The sequence below is a fragment of the Neoarius graeffei genome, chromosome 26 (genome assembly GCF_027579695.1).
Source record: "Neoarius graeffei isolate fNeoGra1 chromosome 26, fNeoGra1.pri, whole genome shotgun sequence".
NCBI lineage: Eukaryota > Metazoa > Chordata > Actinopteri > Siluriformes > Ariidae > Neoarius > Neoarius graeffei.
In genome coordinates this window covers 2623767-2640298 of record NC_083594.1, presented here as the reverse complement: position 1 = coordinate 2640298, position 16532 = coordinate 2623767, and the positions used below count along the sequence as shown (strand labels likewise).

The 16532-nt window shown below is 42.2% G+C and overlaps 2 protein-coding genes across 2 annotated transcripts; one reads left to right on the top strand and one right to left on the bottom strand.

Annotated features, from left to right (window-relative positions):
- The first annotated feature begins 432 nt into the window (after nucleotides 1–432).
- On the top strand, nucleotides 433–10481 carry LOC132874342 (aflatoxin B1 aldehyde reductase member 2-like). Its single transcript, XM_060910450.1, has 7 exons — nucleotides 433–733; nucleotides 4412–4599; nucleotides 5055–5159; nucleotides 5258–5354; nucleotides 5646–5745; nucleotides 8809–8938; nucleotides 9899–10481. The coding sequence occupies exons 1-7, from the start codon at nucleotides 532–534 to the stop codon at nucleotides 10058–10060; spliced, it is 984 nt and encodes a 327-aa protein (XP_060766433.1). The 5' UTR covers nucleotides 433–531; the 3' UTR covers nucleotides 10061–10481.
- Nucleotides 10203–16049, bottom strand: mrto4 (MRT4 homolog, ribosome maturation factor). The gene is made up of 8 exons (XM_060910451.1): nucleotides 15986–16049; nucleotides 15556–15614; nucleotides 14912–15015; nucleotides 14729–14810; nucleotides 14573–14640; nucleotides 12965–13116; nucleotides 12423–12499; nucleotides 10203–10696 (listed from the first exon to the last, which is right to left on the bottom strand). The coding sequence occupies exons 1-8, from the start codon at nucleotides 16011–16013 to the stop codon at nucleotides 10547–10549; spliced, it is 720 nt and encodes a 239-aa protein (XP_060766434.1). The 5' UTR covers nucleotides 16014–16049; the 3' UTR covers nucleotides 10203–10546.
- Nucleotides 16050–16532: the final 483 nt, after the last annotated feature.

Genomic DNA, 16532 nt, shown 5'->3' with positions numbered 1-16532 from the left:
ATACAGAGGAGAAAGGAAGGCATCTATATAATTTACAAAAGGAGGTGGTGATTAGAAGGGGTGGTGAACTGAAACAGCAGGAGGAGGTTTGGTTCACGAGGCTGAGGATAGGACACACAAGTCTAAATAGTGGGTTGTATACAATAGGGAAACATCAGTCTGGGGCCTGTGCACACTGTGGAGAAGTAGAAACGGTTGAGCATGTTCTTATACACTGTACACAGTATTCCAGTGAAAGAGAGAAGATGGGGAGGGCATTGAGGAAACCTGTAACTATAGACAACTTAAGTCAGCCATTCACACAATCAGGAGTAACAGCTCTAACACAGGATTTAAAGGACACTCAACTAGCAAACAGAATTTATTTATTTTAATAATCAGTCTGCAATTTAATATCCCTTGAGATCACACCTCAGCCCGGTAGATGGCGGTAATACACATCGATTGCTAACCGCCAATAAATCGACAGAAGACGAAGAAAAGGGGCTCGGTTCGACACTCAAACTTTATTGTTCAGAGCAGTTTGTCAGCATGTCATTGGGTCAAAGCCCACGCAGAATCCCAGCCACGGTTCTGGGCTCCACGGCGTTCGGGGGGCGCGCGGACGCGGACACGAGCGCGAAGATGGTGAGGGTGTTTTTGGAGCGCGGGCACAGCGAGCTGGACAGCGCGTTCATGTACACAGACGGGGAGGCGGAGACTCTGATCGGGGCGATGCAGCTTCCTCCGGCAGGTAGGGGGCAGCAGAGCAGCGCTTTCAGCACAGGAAGCAAATAAATAAATAAATAACGCTTCAGTGAAGCCTAAAGTAAAATAATCATTATAAAAACCTATCCACTGCTTTTAAAGTTTATCATTATAATTTCTAAATGTTTTGCAATATTAAAAGTAGCATTAAAACATAGTTTAGTAAAAAGCTCTTTCAGCATGGTGTTGAAATGGCCTCGATATTACTGACATGACTAAAGCAGGTGGTGTAGTGGTTAGCGCTGTCGCCTCACAGCAAGAAGGTCCGGGTTCGAGCCCCGGGGCCGGCGAGGGCCTTTCTGTGTGGAGTTTGCATGTTCTCCCCGTGTCCGCGTGGGTTTCCTCCGGGTGCTCCGGTTTCCCCCACAGTCCAAAGACATGCAGGTTAGGTTAACTGGTGACTCTAAATTGAGCGTAGGTGTGAATGTGAGTGTGAATGTTTGTCTGTGTCTATGTGTCAGCCCTGTGATGACCTGGCGACTTGTCCAGGGTGAACCCCGCCTTTCGCCCGTAGTCAGCTGGGATAGGATCCAGCTCGCCTGCGACCCTGTAGAACAGGATAAAGCGGCTAGAGATAATGAGATGAGACTCTAAAGCACACATTCATACAGGAACACACACACTGTCGGATAGGGGAGACTGGGGTCGGTTGTAAGCATGTAGCATGAGGTTATGGTGCGTTCATGTGCTATGGGAATTATGGTAAATACCAAACGCCGACATGGAAAGCACACATGAACGCCCCCTCTTGTGGTATTTTCCACTGGGCAACTCGTAGAAAATTTTGATACACGAGTTGCCGAGATGAGATGAACTTTAACCTTTTCAACATGGCGGCGAGCGGTACAAGACTAGCTTATGAACCAAGAAAGGAGTGGTTTTCACCTACGGAAAGCTGACTCTCACCTTTTAAACGAGTCATGTTATGTATATTATATTATTATAATAATATGTATATTATAGCCTAATACAAAATATTCTGTGGCTGTCCAAAGAACGCCAACAATGATCTAGATACTGGCTACTCTCATTGTGGCTACAGCCAAATTTCCAAAAACTGCGTGGCATTCAATGTGTTAAGAAAATCTCTACTTGTCATGATCAGGAAATATTCAGCATTATTTACCTTTTGACTTTTGATAACTCATATTCCTGCTGCAGCTGATGAACAAGGCAATCTATAATTGTTTTAGCCAAATAACAGGCCTGATTCTGAATCTGGTCCACCATCTTTAATTTGTCAACAACAACAAAAGCATGTGAACACAACACACTGGTAAATACCACTTCCCAACTGGAAAATATCATCTTCCCATAGCACATGAACGCAGCATAAATATCCGAGGATATACACAAGTGAGTTAAAGGACTAAAACATGGCAGAGGTTCAGGTGTAACATCTAAACATTTAGTGTTTATCCTTTTAGATGCAGATGATCAATCGGTAGTCTTTTGCATTTACTTTCCTACAACACATCCTTCAAGAAAAGAGAGAATTTTGATGTTTTATTTATTTAAATGTTTGTTTGATGTGGACATAGCAATTACATTGGACAAACCAGATGCATTGTTTGAGTGTTTTAGCACAAGTGCTAATTCGCAACACCAGTCCACAGGAGGCTTTGAAAAGACAGAACAAATGAAATATAAAGAATAGGAAAAGGGAAAAACAATCAAGAAAAAAAAAGAAAATGCAAGCATTTTTCAATATTTGGTTCATATAGACGCTACAAAACAAAGGCAATATGATCAAGCAATTAATCTGTTAAGAGCATTAATGTGAACACTGTTGTGTAGATTTTAACCATTGTTTAAGTCCTTTGTTTAAAACATTTTATATTGGTTTCTAGTTTGAGCTCAGTGGGTAGAGAGTTCCAAAGTTTAGCCCCCGTTACAGAGAGAGCAGACTGGCAGAAAGAAGTCTTACATCTTGGGACTAGACAGTCACCATAGGCGGAAGCTCGTGTGACCGCTCTAGGAGAGCTCCGACACCTGATGGCCACTTCAGAAAACAGTGTAGACATGTTATTTAGACATTTAAAAAGGAATCTAAGAGTACTAAAATTAATAAAATTTTCAAAAGTGAAAAGGTTGTGTTTCCTTAATACGTGGCAATGATGCCATTTCACTGGTTTCCAGTCCATAATTTTTGAATATAACTTAATAAAGTTGTGAATAACTTTATGAATAAAGTTGTGCTTTATTCATCAAAAAATTTTCATTTTTTGATGAATAAAGCACAATTTTATTCATCACACACTTGTGAAATTCCTCTCTGCATTTAACCCATCTGAAGCAGTGAACACACAGAGCAGAGGGCAGCCATGCTAACAGCGCACAGGGAGCAGTTGGGAGTTCTGTGCCTGCCTCAATGGCACCTCGGCCCGAGGCCATCCCACATTAACCTAACCGCATGTCTTTGGACTGTGGGGGAAACCGGAGCACCCGGAGGAAACCCACGCGGACACGGGGAGAACATGCAAACTCCACACAGAAAGGCCCTCGCCGGCCACGGGGCTCAAACCCCAGAACCTTCTTGCTGTGAGGCGACAGCTGTAACCACTACAGCACCGTGCCGCCAGTGTTGGTCGTATATCAAGTACACGAATAACAACTGGCCTGAGTTTCCCAAAAGCATCGCAGCACAAAGATTGTCGTTAAATGGAAGAGCCAGCAGTACAACGAATGCTCTCGCTCACTCACTCTCTCCTCGTTAAGATGCTCTTGGGAAACCCACCACTGATATGTTATTTGCGTGATTTGACATATCACAAGTCTTTAAGGTTTATCTTTGAACCACAAAGTTTTCCATGAAAGAAGCAGTTTTTCACGAGTGTAGAATCTCGTTTGTGTTTTGCTGAATATCTTGTTGTGGGACATGGTGGAGGAACATGAAGTCCTCCTCCTGCATTCACCCACACATGGGGGTCGTCCCAAACTTAAAATCTTTTTTTTTTTTTTGCATGACCGAATGAATTGTGATGTTATACACCACTCCCAGCACAGGTGACTGTGTAAACGGTTTAGTTCCCCATCTTGTAATCACTGTCTCCTTTTTCACTGTTCCAGAAGTCTTATGAGCTCAGGTTGTCCTTTATAATCAGTACCTCTGGATGAACAGTTAACTTTGACTGTAATTAATTTATCTCTCCGGAAAGACTTGCTGTTTTCTTGCACACAGCACTGAGTGGTGCTTCACTCGGCCAGACGGGGTTGGGGTTTTTTTTGTTTTGTTTTTTTAAATCTGGCTTCCTCACATCCTTATATTTTACAGAAGTGATGATATAATTTGTTGAACACAGTTGGCCTGTGTGCAGTGAAAATGTCACGTGATCGCAGTAAAATTGCATCACTTTTCATCAGCACTTTGTCCTGGTCAGAGTCACGGGGGATCTGGTGTATATCCCAGGAACACTTTACCACCCTGCGGCTCTGTTGGGCACTTATACACCATCATTATTATCAAACTCATAAAAGTGTACTGAATAATCATTGCTGCTCTAGTTAAGTGATCTCCACCATCATTTAAAAATAAAATTACTGACCGATTAGATGTCCGTCTTGGGTTTCTGGACTGAGTTTTTGAGAATCGTGGTCATTGTGTGATTAATGTAATTAAAATCTGTCCGATTGAAACAGGCTGAATTTTCATGCTTTGTTTTAGTTCGAATTTCCACCAAAGCGAACCCCTGGGATGGTAAGACGCTGAAGCCGGAGAGCGTGCGCTCTCAACTGGAGACGTCGCTGAAGAGGCTGCGCGCTCAAAGCATCGACATTTTCTACTTACATGCTCCAGACCATGAGAACCCTATCCTGGACACGCTGAGAACCTGCAATGAGCTGTACAAAGAGGTAGAGCAGTGCAGCATGACTGCGAACTTCTACATCCAGGCTCCAGGAAAACGTTCTGCTCTAATATGCCGAGCAAATGTCACCACCAAGTAATAAATCACCCACAGGACCTACTAAAAAAGCTGTAGGAGCTGCCAGTTTATATTTATTAACATGGGAGTGTATTGGACACCGTGGTAGTAATAATAATAATAATAAATTATTATTTTGCTAATGTGCTAGTTTTTAAACAAGTCCCATCTGGAGGTCTGAACTGGCATGATGTAGCTGAGTTTGAGGAACTCTTAGAGCCAGAATTCACTCCCCTCCCCCCCCCCCCCCCCCCCCCCCCCACACACACACACACTGTTTCCAATGGCGTTAGGGTAGGGTCCATTTAATAAAACCTTTTTGGTGTAGGCCACACCCACCACCTACAGCGCACTGATCAAACTTTTGACCTTCTCTATTGCTAGGGAAAGTTTAAAGAGTTCGGCTTATCCAACTACACCTCGTGGGAAGTAGCTGAAATCCACTCCATCTGCAAACACAACAGCTGGGTCCTTCCCACCGTCTACCAGGTGAATCGAAGTGCTTGCATTGTTCTCTGATTTATTACTCACGCGTGTTCCTTTTCATAGAGCTTAAAGCGAGTTTTGATTGTGCGTCTTCATTAAAGGGCATGTACAACGCTATCACGCGACAAGTGGAGACGGAACTGCTGCCATGTCTGCGACACTTCGGTATGCGTTTCTATGCATACAATCTCCTGGCAGGTACGTTGGCATAACGATGTGTTTTTGGATCATCTTTTACCCTGCGTTTGTTTACACTAGCAAGTGACAAGTCATATGTGTGCCCCCCCGATATAAAAAGTAATCCCACGTGATGCTACCACCACCATGCTTCACTGTTCTCACTGTGACGAGCAGCGTTGTTTCTAGACACTACTAGCATAATTGTACAATTGACTGTAAACGTTATACATGTGAAAATGTATTTCCTGTTGGAGTAAAGTCTTTTGAAATGAGACACTGTGACTTAAATACCCTGGAATCTTTAATCAGGAGGCCTGCTTACGGGAAAATACCAGTACGAGGATAAAGATGGTGCTGAGCCTTCAGGACGCTTCTTTGGAAATACATGGGCTGCTGTTTACAGAGACAGGTAAACCATCAGACCTGTTCCTATTTCTTATTTCTGACATTTTGTGGAATTTATTTCTTCTAGAAGTCCTTAACTCTGAGTTGTACTGAGTATCTTAAATCTCATCTCATTATCTGTAGCCGCTTTATCCTGTTCTACAGGGTCGCAGGCGAGCTGGATCCTATCCCAGCTGACTACGGGCGAAAGGCGGGGTTCACCCTGGACAAGTCGCCAGGTCATCACAGGGCTGACACATAGACACAGACAACCATTCACACCCACATTCACACCTACGGTCAATTTAAAGTCACCAGTTAACCTAACCTGCATGTCTTTGGACTGTGGGGGAAACCGGAGCACCCGGAGGAAACCCACGCGGACACGGGGAGAACATGCAAACTCCACACAGAAAGGCCCTCGCCGGCCACGGGGCTCGAACCCAGGACCTTCTTGCTGTGAGGCGACAGCGCTAACCACTACACCACCGTGCCGCCCCAGTATCTGAAATGCAGTGTTTAATAGTTTGGACTCAGGGTTCGAGGGATGCTTGAACCAGGATAAAGGCAAAAAAAATCAAATCATCTGCTTTATGTTCACATCTATAGATTAACGGCAATCAGAGATTCCCTGGTGTTTTGGTCAGGGGCTTTTTTTTTTGTTTTTTGGCACCACATGAATAAATTCATATAAAAACTCAGACTTTATGACCTGTCTTTAAAGCAGAGATTGGTGGACGATGTGGTACCAGAACCGGGTAAATGTCTGATAAATTAGCGAGTGAAGACGATGCCACTGGTGAACAGTAACGCAGTTATTAGTTTAACGTATTTGTTGCTGTAGTAAAGCGGTACATTTGTGTATAATCTTGGGAATGGTTTATTTATTTGGGGTGTAAACCTCAGACTTCTACAGAGTACAGTGCAGTTTCAATATCAACTCATAACGCAGCAATTTAATACAACCCCGATTCCAAAAAAGTTGGGACAAAGTACAAATTGTAAATAAAAACGGAATGCAATAATTTACAAATCTCAAAAACTGATATTGTATTCACAATAGAACAGACAACATATCAAATGTCGAAAGTGAGACATTTTGAAATTTCATGCCAAATATTGGCTCATTTGAAATTTCATGACAGCAACACATCTCAAAAAAGTTGGGACAGGGGCAATAAGAGGCTGGAAAAGTTAAAGGTACAAAAAAGGAACAGCTGGAGGACCAAATTGCAACTCATTAGGTCAATTGGCAATAGGTCATTAACATGACTGGGTATAAAAAGAGCATCTTGGAGTGGCAGCAGCTCTCAGAAGTAAAGATGGGAAGAGGATCACCAATCCCCCTAATTCTGCGCCGACAAATAGTGGAGCAATATCAGAAAGGAGTTCGACAGTGTAAAATTGCAGAGTTTGAACATATCATCATCTACAGTGCATAATATCATCAAAAGATTCAGAGAATCTGGAAGAATCTCTGTGCGTAAGGGTCAAGGCCGGAAAACCATACTGGGTGCCCGTGATCTTCGGGCCCTTAGACGGCACTGCATCACATACAGGCATGCTTCTGTATTGGAAATCACAAAATGGGCTCAGGAATATTTCCAGAGAACATTATCTGTGAACACAATTCACCGTGCCATCCGCCGTTGCCAGCTAAAACTCTATAGTTCAAAGAAGAAGCCGTATCTAAACCTGATCCAGAAGCGCAGACGTCTTCTCTGGGCCAAGGCTCATTTAAAATGGACTGTGGCAAAGTGGAAAACTGTTCTGTGGTCAGACGAATCAAAATGTGAAGTTCTTTATGGAAATGAGGGACGCCGTGCCATTCGGACTAAAGAGGAGAAGGACGACCCGAGTTGTCATCAGCGCTCAGTTCAGAAGCCTGCATCTCTGATGGTATGGGGTTGCATTAGTGCGTGTGGCATGGGCAGCTTACACATCTGGAAAGACACCATCAATGCTGAAAGGTATATCCAGGTTCTAGAGCAACATATGCTCCCATCCAGACGACGTCTCTTTCAGGGAAGACCTTGCATTTTCCACCATGACAATGCCAAACCACATACTGCATCAATTACAGCATCATGGCTGTGTAGAAGAAGGGTCCGGGTACTGAACTGGCCAGCCTGCAGTCCAGATCTTTCACCCATAGAAAACATTTGGCGCATCATAAAACGGAAGATACGACAAAAAAGACCTAAGACAGTTGAGCAACTAGAATCCTACATTAGACAAGAATGGGTTAACATTCCTATCCCTAAACTTGAGCAACTTGTCTCCTCAGTCCCCAGACGTTTACAGACTGTTGTAAAGAGAAAAGGGGCTGTCTCACAGTGGGAAACATGGCCTTGTCCCAACTTTTTTGAGATGTGTTGTTGTCATGAAATTTAAAATCACCTAATTTTTCTCTTTAAATGATACATTTTCTCAGTTTAAACATTTGATATGTCATCTATGTTCTATTCTGAATAAAATATGGAATTTTGAAACTTCCACATCATTGCATTCCGTTTTTATTTACAATTTGTACTTTGTTCCAACTTTTTTGGAATCGGGGTTGTATTATCTATTGTATGATTTGATTTAGTCGCCTCCAAATCGATGTGTCCCCAACTTTGTTCAGGGTCTGGAGTCGGCCTGCTGTTAATTCGAGAATGATGAGAACGTAGAGAAGGAATGGTTAAGTATCAGAGTTCAGGGCAAATCACCTTGCTAGCCTTTTAAATTACTTATCAGTTTTTCAATATGAGATGATTATTTTAAAATACACTGGTCTCTTTTTAATTCATTTCGAATCCATTCTAATTGATCACAGTAGATTTTATATTTAATTGTCCAATTGTTACACCCCTCATATTTAGCTTGTGACACAATATTGTTAAGCTGTTAGTTTTGTGGGCGAACTCCATTTAACTGTCATTCTTGTTTGTTTTTGTGGTTTTACAAGACCACTTTACCTTTTTGCTGTAATTGATCAATAAATCCAGTTCAGTTTGGTTTTTATTTCTGCACTAAACCATAAACAGATTAGGTGTTTGATTAGTTGTTTATTTTCCCCCCCATTCTCTTAATCTGAATCTTTTAGGTATTGGAAAAGGAGCAATTTCGACGCTATAGAAGGCGTCCTGAAGGGCCTCGACACGGCGTATGGTGCTGAGAAGCCGAGCTTAACTTCAGCCGCTATACGCTGGATGTATCATCACTCTCAGCTCAAGGTACGAGCTCCTGAACCGAGTGTAGAACATTCCATGGATAATGATCTCGGAGTCTCTACGTGTGTGCATGGAGTGAGAAGATTTGCATTCTAGCTGATGGTTTTTGAATGTGGAGGATGACAAGGGACCTTTAATAATTTATCTACCCAAAAAAAAAATTCCAAGTTAAAAATTTAATATGGGTGAATTCTGTAACTATTCAAAATATAAGACCGAAGCAAAGGTGTTTTTTTTTTTTTTTATTAACATACACGACGACCACTTGCGTAGCTGCATAGAGATTGCAGTTTCTGTTTTTATGATGTCCTAAGGGGATACAAACTTTTGCACTCAGTTTTAGCGTAGCCCCATAGGCATAGCGTGGATACAAAGAAACTCATCGAGTTGTGTTCTGATGGTTTCGGTCCTGTGCATGCCTCCACCATACCATCCATCCAGGACGAACCCAGGACCTTCTTGCTTTGAGGCAACAGTGCTAACCAATGCTAACCATGCCAGTGTGTTAGTAATTACCAGTCCTAGACACCGTCTAGTGGCCAGCGTTATAGCCGGCAAAGAAATAAAACAAGAGGCTGGCTATGATCTAAGAAAATTCTATAACCCAGAAACAGATGGGAGCTCCGCTTTTAGCCAGTGCCTAAATTTATATATTATCTGTATGCAGTTGAACCTGTAGGACTGAGCCTGGATCAGCACTCTGTGATCCTAACACTGGCACTACGGAAGAATGGCATCAATTATCCTTCATGAAGTCTTTAACTGCAGAATTCATTGTTTTAGCAAATAACTTGTGTACATTTTGAAACACATCCTGTTCTAACATGATTTGCTAAAATTGTAAAGTCTGCAGCAACTTGCATTGTGTGTAAATAACGTATCTGGGAGAAAATGGGCCAAATCACCTCAACTGCATGAGCCGAGTTGTTATATTTTCCGTAATTATGCCGGTGTGTGTCTCAGGGTGAACATGGAGATGCCGTGATCATCGGGATGTCCACCATGGAGCAGCTCCTGGTGAATTTAGCAGCAACTGAAGAAGGTCCTCTAAAGCAGGAAGTGGTGGACGCTTTTAACCGTGGCTGGGATTTAGTGACTCACGAATGTCCTAACTACTTCCGCTAGAGATGTGACGGACCTGAGGGGAAACTGCAGACACCTCGAGTTACACCTGTAAACGAGGACCATCTACTATAACCTTATTAACCCCTGAGCTATATTCTATAAAAAGGGAGTTATAATCTACAGGGACTTGACCAGAAATGCCTTTGATTCTATTCATGTTTAATAATTCAAGCTGAATTTGGAATTTTTTGTAATTTAGCACTTATTTTTGATGTCACTGGTAAACAATTAGGGTTTTTTTATTTTTTAAATATAAAGATTAAACATGTAATCCCATCTCAGCACACCTAAAGTAAGTAAGTCATCTTGTCATGTAGTATATTATTTGGGACGTTGAAAGGCTCGAACAACTGTATGGATCAGTCGTATAAAACATTTGGGTCAGGAATTACATAACACGCTGAATAAAAATTTGCACAAATATGTATCCTGATTTTGCAAGCTAAAACACGTCCATGTGAAAAGTCTATTGTCCATCATTTCTTTTCACGAACTGTCCTCATCGTCGTCGTCGTCATCTTTTTCCTGCTCAGCCTCTTCATCACCTTCCGCTAGCAGTGTGAAATCTCCAGTCTCTGAGTTCCACATGCACTTTACAGTCACTTTGAATTCAGCCATCTCGATCCCGAACAGTTTCTGAAAGGAATTCATGATGAAATACGATTAAAGCATAAAGTTCACGAGGTCACCAGCGCGCAAACGGCCGAGTTTAATCAGCTTAAAATTCTCACACCAAAACCTTCAGCTGTTTGTTTTATAGGGGAAAAAAAAGTAACTTGTTTTTATCTTCAGTCTAAAAATAAATCTCAGTTCCACAGTCTGCTTCTCTAAACCGCACCGCCACCTGCTTCAGTTATTGATGCATTTGAAAGAAAAGTTTGCATGTCAATGTTACCAGGTAATAAACAAAATTAGTCTAATTATGCAGGTGATCATAGAAAATCGTGCTTGCTGATTGGTCGAGAGATTCGGACTATTTCTCGATAATCACCTCGAGCGACTCGGCAAAATGGCGGCCGATCGCTTCATCACTGTAAGTGAGAAAGAATTACAAGTTTGGTCTAAAACTATTCAAAGGGAAGGTGGGATTGTGATTTATTTTATCGATTTCAAAACAAAAGTATTTTATGTGACTCGGCGTAGATCAGTGACCAGTCTGCGCTGCAAACTTATTACATTTACATCCCACTTTTAAAGACTGAAATTGTTTTATGATCACCTGTGTATTTATACTAAAACAATTATCCACCTCAGGTTCTGTGAATATTGATGACTTATCCATACAGGACACTTTTTTGATGGAATAAAAACGTGTTCTATTCCCTTCTAGCATTTGATAGCATGCAGTATTTTAGCATATCGCTTCTTCTACGTGTATTACGTCACTCTACCCAATGGAGAACGAGTGTTGAATATGGTTTACCATATTGCATGGTTGTCAAGACGACATGACGTCACACGTCGGAAACATAAGACTTCCACACTAGTGAGTGACTGGCAATTTGTAAACAAACATGGCTGCCAGGTTTGCGTCGTTAAATACGGAAGAGTTTGAAAGAGAAAGACGCGCTGAACACCTGAAAGGAACGTGTATGTATAATTGGCTGGCTTTTTTTTTTTTTTGTGGTCCATCAGATATATTCCATTCAGCTGCTTGTCTTCGACTCATTCAATATCTCATCTCATTATCTGTAGCCGCTTTATCCTGTTCTACAGGGTCGCAGGCGAGCTGGAGCCTATCCCAGCTGACTACGGGCGAAAGGCGGGGTTCACCCTGGACAAGTCGCCAGGTCATCACAGGGCTGACACATAGACACACAACCATTCACACCCACATTCACACCTACGCTCAATTTAGAGTCACCAGTTAACCTAACCTGCATGTCTTTGGACTGTGGGGGAAACCGGAGCACCCGGAGGAAACCCACGCGGACACGGGGAGAACATGCAAACTCCGCACAGAAAGGCCCTCGCCAGCCACGGGGCTCGAACCCAGGACCTTCTTGCTGTGAGGCGACAGCGTTAACCACTACACCACCGTGCAGCCCACATTCAATATCATGCTAGCTGAATGGAATATATCTGATAAACCACACACAAAAAAAGCCAGCCAATATTATTTAAAAATAATTACACCGACTTCAGTGAATTGTTAAATACAACAGCATTACTCAGAGCTTCACCAAGTGATACATTTATCTTACATATGTAAGATGATTCTCGCTCACATGATCTACGTTATATTTGGTAGCGGTTTAAACCGAATTGTTCCTGAACGCAGCGTATTGCAGCTTCACGGCCGTGCACACGTTTCCACTTTCTCCCTCAGTGAAATTACACATGGTGTAAAAAGCCGACTCACCAGAATACGGGCTTGTTCAGGAGTGAGCGTGTCTCCTTCTTTACACACTTCATAGTCCTTTAATAACGTAACGACTCCTGCAGAAAGATTTCATAAAGAAAGAACAACATCTCACATCTGTTTATTAGAGGGATTTATTGCTCAAGAGAAGCTGCTCTACTAACACTGTCCTATCAGTAAGAAATAACACTGGGTGGTGCTATTCTAGGAAAATAATCAGCACTGGAATGGTGTGATGAAGCGGAGTTACTGTTACAACCCCATCACTGATTATTTTCCAATAACCACATGACCTGAAGTGTCTAATTCCTCTTACATTACAGTCAGTTTTCAACGATTAGAATTTCTTTTATTAATGAATCAGAAGAATTCATTCCCTCCCCACCAGTTCGTAAACCAGTCACTGAGAGTCACTGTGGTCCTTCCTCACCCTAAAACATCAGCACTGATGTGTGCCGTGATCAGCGTAAACCTTCAGTGATGTATTTTTAAAGACGAGTCTGATCAGTGAGGTTCGTAAGCTGGTATCTGGGCGTCGTTACCTTTTTTAAGCGCTGTGGGCAGTCCTAACTGTCTTAGCTGAGGCTCCATGGAGTGGGAGAACTGTTCCAGCGGCCCCTCGTCAAGTGTCACCGCCATCTGTGCCACATTCCCTGCTCGAGCATAATCCAGCTCTTTGAAGCTGTTGAAATACCTGATTAAAAGACATCAACAATGAGGATCAGTGTGAGGTACGTGACGGCACTCAGAGTGGATTTGTGCACTTAGGGTTGTCGTTTAACAAAGAATGACTAAAGAAGAATAAAATTCATGTTTTTGAAAGGCCAAGTCCCGACCTTAATCCAATAGAAATGTTGGATAATAAACAGATCATTGATGTTACTGTACCACGACAGGATTTTAAAAAAAAAATCTGACTTTTGACTTAAAACATCACCCTCTAGTTTAATTTCTGGTCTCTTCTCATAAGTACAAGCATCGAGAGACTTTTCTAAAATCAGGTCATTGTTAGGTTGGCGTCATGTCGCCCATTTTAAGTGGCAAGTAACAGCGAGCTAACGAGCCTGACTGATAAACTCCAGGTTTCAGAAATAAACTCAAATAATCCCACAGAGCAGAACTTTATGACTACGTTCAGACTGCACCCTGAAACGACCCATATCCGATTTTTTTGCCCATATGCGACCTGTATCCGATTGTCATTGACAATCTGAACGACACAGATCCGATTTTTTTCACATGCGACCCAGGCTGCTTGGATATGTGGTCCTAATTCCGATGCATATCCGTTATTTTCACATGCGACTGCAGTCTGACCGGACAGGTCGCATTCATGCGACCTACACGTCATCAACAAGAGACAAACGTCACTATTCTGCGTTGGCTAATCCCGCCTCTTTGGTGGGAAACAACAACATTTGTACAGTTTTCAGAATTTAAATAGACTTTTATAGAATTGATCAAGCTAATGGTGGATTTGGGAGGGACCTGGATGTTTATCTGTTAGCCTGATTAAATCTGATTAAATAAAACAGTTTCTATAACTGATTTATAACTTAAACCATCCTGTATTACAAGATTATAAGATTGTTCTGGAAATTTCCAGTAATTTGACACCTTCGGTCTCATTAGTCTGCTGCCCACATTAATCAGATTATTGTGCGAGTTCCGCCGCCACAAAAACCACATCGCCAGGTCTCGCCTCATCTCCATGCCTTACTTGCAAACTTGAAGAGTGCGCTTTTTTTTTGTTTACGTATTACGTAGATGTGCTTATTACGTGTCAATTTGCGCATGCGGGACACTTTTGGGTCGTTTTCCGTTCATACTGGAGATCGCATACAAGTCTCATATAATTGGTAATGTGAACGGCCTAACAAAAAAATCGGATTTCACAACAAATCGGATATGGGTCGTTTCAGGTTGCAGTCTGAACGTAGTGTATTTTACAGCTTCATCTGTAATGTTCATTCCTAATTTACTGATTGGCAGCTGGTTATGAGGCTCCGCCCCTTGGAGAGTTTGACCAATCGTGCAATCTGTGCATCCAGGCAGGACATGCAGAGAGAGCCCTGTCAATCACACTCAGCATGCGTGTAGCCTCTTTCTGTTTATTAAAGGAAGAAATAAATCACCACTCTTTTACTTACTCTTGTACATCCTCTTTCGTTTTGTTGGTAAACAGGACTCCCACTTCCCCTCGGAGGAACTTGCTCACCTACGACAGACGACGCAAACCATCCAAAACTCAAATCTGCTGCAATCCATTCCAATCTGCTAAATTACCAAAATAAATGATGAGGTACCTTGTGCAAATTATCCTTGTATTCATCTGTCGGTCCTTTCCCAAGTGCAACCATCATCACCTTGTTCTTGCCGAAAAAGAACCTTTAATGATGAGAGAAAAGATCAGAACAACACTGACAGGGTTGCCAGATTGAGTAGTATGCTGTAGGTATGTTTTCTCTCTCCCGCTCTCTCTCGCTCACCGGCTGTGTTTCCACGCTGTTCTGACGTCTTTCAGTTTGCTGTTCCTCATGTTTTCCACCGAGAAGATGAACACGTACCTGTACGTGTCGACGCATTTCTGCAGCTGAAGCAGGAGATCCAGAGACACGGATTAAAATTCATTCATTCATCTCACACTGCTGCTGAGTTCTGGAGTGTGATTAGTCAAAAAGATGTTGATTAATTTTTTGTAACAGCAGCTCGTTCAGGGCGGCACGGTGGTGTAGTGGTTAGCGCTGTCGCCTCACAGTAAGAAGGTCCGGGTTCGAGCCCCATGGCCGGCGAGGGCCTTTCTGTGCGGAGTTTGCATGTTCTCCCCGTGTCCGCGTGGGTTTCTTCCGGGTGCTCCGGTTTCCCCCACAGTCCAAAGACATGCAGGTTAGGTTAACTGGTGACTCTAAATTGAGCGTAGGTGTGAATGTGAGTGTGAATGGTTGTCTGTGTCTATGTGTCAGCCCTGTGATGACCTGGCGACTTGTCCAGGGTGTACCCCGCCTTTCGCCCGTAGTCAGCTGGGATAGGCTCCAGCTCGCCTGCGACCCTGTAGAACAGGATAAAGCGGCTACAGATAATGAGATGAGATTATTAATAATAATTAATTTAAAAAAAAAATAAAGATACTGACCTCCTCAATCAGGTGCTGCTTCCTTTCCAATCCCTTCTTGACTGTTTTGGTCAGAGAGACTGTTGGCACAGACAGAAAGCCCTCAGTTACTGCTTAACTGATTTATTTTTCATAGAATTAATTTCTCCAGCTGGACTTCATTCTCAGGACTGACAATAAACATACAGTAAACACTAGAAGCGTTTATTTCACTAAGTTCCCCAAACCTGAATCCTAAGCGCAGTAAGAAGCCACATTATTTCCACTTCATCATGGATCTGGGACTGAATGTTAGCTTTAGCTCGTTAGCTGGTTATGAAACTACATTCCTCTTTTAATGCTTATATTTAATTAGATAAGTTATTCAGATGATATAATAACTGATACGACGCTACATGACAAACCCAAGTTACAAAAACAACGACATAAATCTATTTAGTGTTTTTCCTACCTTTTTTATCCCTCTTTGATTTCGGCATGGCTCTCACGTTGCTCTCGGCTTCCTTTTCTTCTTCGACGCTTGTTTAAGACGGAGTTGCAAACAATAGTTACGCCTCTGCTGCCCCCTGGCGACTGCTCTGCTGTTTGCAATCAATGTGATCTTTCTTTTTTTCCTTTTTTCAATATATTTCCGATAAATACACAAAATAAAAGATATCAAAATTAGCACCTAGGCATTTCTCAGATTTAAAATTATCATTAAAGTTTTTTTTGTTTCAAGTGTATTTGTAATGTGCACAAAATATCAGTGACAATAATTGTACACATTGAATAATTCATTGTATGTCTTGAAATGCTTGTTGAGAGGTTCAGGTACTCTACAGCTGTGCAATATAAAAATATACATGAGAAGATAAAGGGGAGGAGAGAGGAAAGAGGGGGAAAGATTATACACAAATACTAATGTTTATATAGCCATATATACAGGCAAAGTGTGCCCAGGGGCGCCAAGGGCGTCCAAAACCCCACGAAAAAGGAGAGATGGAGTTATTGAATGG